Raw genomic sequence first — 4,284 nt, forward strand, 5'->3', positions numbered from 1 at the left:
GTTCTGCGCTTTCCTCATCACTTAAGTTAATTATTGAGGCAACTCCATTGTTGACGCATTCTTACTCTACTGCTAATATTTCTTCCGAGCGTGAGGTGATTCTCACTTTACTTATTTTGAAAAAAAAAAAAATAGTTCACCGGAGAAAATCTCTTCAATAACATCGACTTTTGGATTCCTCTTCTTCAAAGCGATTTCTTGAGTATTATCATCGTCTCCAGCTCGTTGTCTGTGCTCTCGTTAATTGTCTTTCCCTTTATGTTCTTAAAACTATTAAGTATTTCTAATTGTAACTATTCGATTTACTTCATGTCAATCACGATTAGTGGAGTTATTCACACCTCTTATAGTTTTCCCCTGCTAAGTATTATATTGCTATAACACTTAAATGTTTTTTCTTAAAAGAAGTTGTGAGTTAGCTACCAAATCTTGTGCTAAACGCTGTGTTGTATCGCCAATCTCACAGTAAGCCTGTATAGTCATGCGAGGTTTCACAAGAATGAGTGTCAGAGCAGAAAGCTCAATGTTGCGGAGAGTGTCACTGCATATATTTTGTGCGCCGCGCTTTTCTCCTCTTGGGTGCTGTTTTCTTCTTTACCCTGGCCATCCAGATTGTTTCGTGTCACTTCTTGTGTATTTTCTTTTATGTGGCTCGAAATCATCTTCTGTGCTGACGGCCACGTCATCTTCCTCTCTCCATCCTTTGCTACTGGTGGTGGTGCTGCCGTATTTTCATGGTTTTTTTCACCATCTTCACTTCTACGGCTTCTTTGTGAATCCCCTGGCACCTGCTTTTTTTGCCTTTGTGCTTGCTCGCTCCCCACATCAGTGGTTCTTTGTGGCCTCTCATACGAGTCCTGGTCAGTTGGCCCTTCGACCCAACCGCTAATTACTGCGCCACTTGCGTCACCAACTTTCCCTTTAACCTCTTGAGTGGCATTTAAAGCAGCAGATGCCGGCTGGGAGGAAGCGACTAAACTTGGGTCTGTGCTTTTTCGCTCCTTTTCTTGCCCGATGATGATTGTGCTACCACCTTCCGGCTGGCCTTTCATTTGCTGCCGTGGGGTCGAAATGACTGAAGCTGTTGCTCTGCCGGTAACGCTTTGTTCTGGAGTCGGGGATCCGCACGTCCTCCTCCCATCCGGGAACCAAACTTCGTCACATCCAGTGCTTTCGGATGCAACAGTTACATAACTGCTCGGTGAAGCAGTGATTGTTGCCCATTTTGTCAGTGCCAACAACAGAGCGATTGCAATTTTGGACATTGCTTTCCTGCCTTTACGCTGCACAACGTTAGGGAACAAATCAACAAAAAATCGAAATTTGCCACATATGCTGCCAACAAAGCAGATAAGGTAATGCGCATATTTTTTTCTGAGGATACCCTGACCAATTACTATTGAAATGAGCTTTACAAGTCATTTCATATATTTTATTTACATTTTGTTTCATTCGCATTCGCCGTTTTACGATCTTTTATTTTATTTTTTCAGTTTATTCTTCAATAAATTACATCTAGTTTTCTGTAACCAAAAAACAAACCATTATAAAAAATAAACAGATAATAACTCACTCGGCACAAAAGTTCTATATCAATTTATTGATAACGTTACTGTACAGATTCACTCGTCATGATAGTCATTTGAGTTGCTTTTACACTGCGTTGTTCAACGGTTATGCTACCACATTTAGCTTTATACCCTCTTTCCTCAAGATTTTGGCATTTCTTTTTTTACTTTTCCACTGAAAGATTTGCACTTTCTTGTCTTAACTCATTTACTTTCGCACTGTTTTACAGCACGGTCAGCAACGAAAAATTCAAAAAAGTTGGCTCAGATCCTACAAAGTACTTGCACCACATTTTCTGTCCTTTACTGTCAAAATAAAGAAATGAAAACAGAGCGTGATATCCAAACTTGATTTTCACGGGTGTAACTTTTTATCTTATATGTAACCTTTACATACCGAATATGATTCAGTGGGTTTGGGAACAAAAAAAATAGGCGGAACTGATATTTGCAAATTGATAAATAAATAGATTGCAGAAAATTAAAACAAGTAGTGTGAAAAGGAAATACGGGTATTGCATGTCTGAACGCTTATTTACGCGAAACTATCTTGAAATAAGCATTATAAGATCAAACAGCATAACTTGACATGGCACTAGAACGCGTGTAAATGCATAACGAATTCCATTCTGGTTATTTCACTCTGTGGGAAAACCTTTCCGAAAAGCTCATGATGGCTCTCACCTCCGCCGTCATTTATTACTTAATATATTTTGTAAAGCATTTGTTGGACTCTATGGTGTATGAAAGTGCTTTCAACACCCGCGTTTCTCAGCACCCTTTCAGATGCCTCACTTGATACCCTGTTATTTTTTATTTCTGGGTCTCATAAACTAAAAGAAAACAAAGGTGGCTCGTTTTAACTTTGCGCTGATTGCTCATTCCCTATAAAGGGTATGAAAATGTTTGCGACCGGTGCTCTCCATTTTTTCTCTTGTAATTGCAACTTCGATCAGATACTTGAAACCTTTTTGTCGCAGTTACCCTTATTTTCCGCCAGTGCCTCTTCGTATTAACTCAGGCTGTTCATTTTTTGATTGTAGCTGTCCTTTCTCCCTGTTTTTTGATAATTATTTTTTTAAATTATCCTCGGACGCGTTAACCAGACGTAAACAACTTGGATTATGCCATACCTTCCCGACATTTCGACTGGAAGCTTATAAACCTCGCATGATAAATGACTCCACTTTACCTAACCCACTTCATCTTTCGACTTCGGCTTCCCTGCTTGATTGCACCACCTACCACATTATAAGCAATTTCTTAACTTAAATTACTCTAAGTTCGCCTTTTACTTTCTTTACACAATTACACCAATAGCCTTTTCTTTCTCATCTATTTTTACCCCTCATCAGCTTCCTTCTTTCTCCACAGTGCTCTAACGACCCTTTAAAAAATGAAGGTGGACCGAAAAGATAAATTTTCCTCGTTCCTTCAACTCCCTTTTCAAGCCTTTTCGTCAAGGAGTCACTTAACTACCTTTAGAAACAATGAAGACTCGAACTCGGTTGAACGGTGGGTTCCTTTATACAAATAACAACAAAAATAACCTTACGCGTTGCGAGGCAATCCTGGTGCAACTCTGTCCTTCTGGGAATTTACCAGTAGTGTTAGTAGTGCCAGCTGTTTCGGCAACAGTGGCATCTGTGGCTGTTTGTCTGGTTGGCTTTCCACTTTGCGTTGATCCGTCCGATTTGGTAGTTATGCGCGCACCTGGAGTTTCGGTACGTGTTGATCCGTCAGACATTTTGGCTTGCTGGTTTTCTTTGCCTTCTGGATTTGCGTTGCTGTTTGCCCTTCCACTCATTGTTTCCACATCTTTTATCAATTTCTCCAGTTGGTTAAGCCAGTTGACACCACTTGCATTATCTAAACCTGGTACCTTACAATATAACACGCAGATGCCATTGCCTTCTGCGTCGAATCCATTTCAAATCAGCAGCCCACTTTTCACACTTCATCTGTAGGTGTGATACGCGCCTTCGCTCGCTCCCGCACGAGGCTTTATATGACTTTCGAGACGCTTTTTTTGTTCTCGAACTCAGTTTGTTTTAGCGTACCTTTTTCACTTTCTATTGTACATTTATCTTCCAAGCCGCTCCCTGTTTTCGCGTGGTTTCCTGTGGTTGACTATCCTGTTGATTGATGCTGTTCAAAGTTTTCTTTGTATCAAAGGGCCTCAGCTTTAGGCTGATTTTCGTTTCGTTCGCACAAGCAAATAAAATCTCTTACAAACGTCTACCCTGCTGCAACAATTCGGTTTTCATTATCCTGTCCACAATCTAGTTGTCTGTGCGGTTGCCATGTCATCCTACTGGATTCTTCAACGTTTGATCCAAAAAATATTTTAATAACTTTTGTTTGAATACAGCATATGTCTGAATCCGCTTTCTCCTTCATTGTTCTCACTGATACCCCTGCTTGTAGTGTCAAGTTGATAAATTCACATAACACTTTGAACTCTTCCCCACTAACAACGTCTTTCTTTGAGCAGGGTGTATGGACCAACACTAAAAACATACCTAAAAATAATCCAGCTGATTTCTTCCACATTTTTGTCCCACATTCTGTAATTAGACTCCCTTTTTTAAAAGCAGTTGCGAAAAAGATAAATAGCTGTGTATTTGCTTTTCTCGTATAAAAATCATAAACACAACACACCAGCAAAGTTTCTGCTGAGAAGTTTCTCTTCCTATTCGGAATGTTTTGAAGTTAA

At 39.9% G+C, this 4,284-nt stretch overlaps 1 pseudogene across 1 annotated transcript; it reads right to left on the minus strand.

Annotated features, from left to right (window-relative positions):
• Nucleotides 1-3,213: 3,213 nt before the first annotated feature.
• Nucleotides 3,214-4,130, minus strand: TEOVI_000307800:pseudogene (annotated as a pseudogene). The gene is given in 2 exon segments: nt 3,214-3,594; nt 3,597-4,130. Coding segments are annotated over 2 exon segments (915 nt in total).
• Between the last annotated feature and the right edge of the window lie 154 nt (nt 4,131-4,284).

Source organism: Trypanosoma equiperdum, assembly GCF_001457755.1.
Source record: "Trypanosoma equiperdum strain OVI genome assembly, contig: ctg_652, whole genome shotgun sequence".
NCBI lineage: Eukaryota > Euglenozoa > Kinetoplastea > Trypanosomatida > Trypanosomatidae > Trypanosoma > Trypanosoma equiperdum.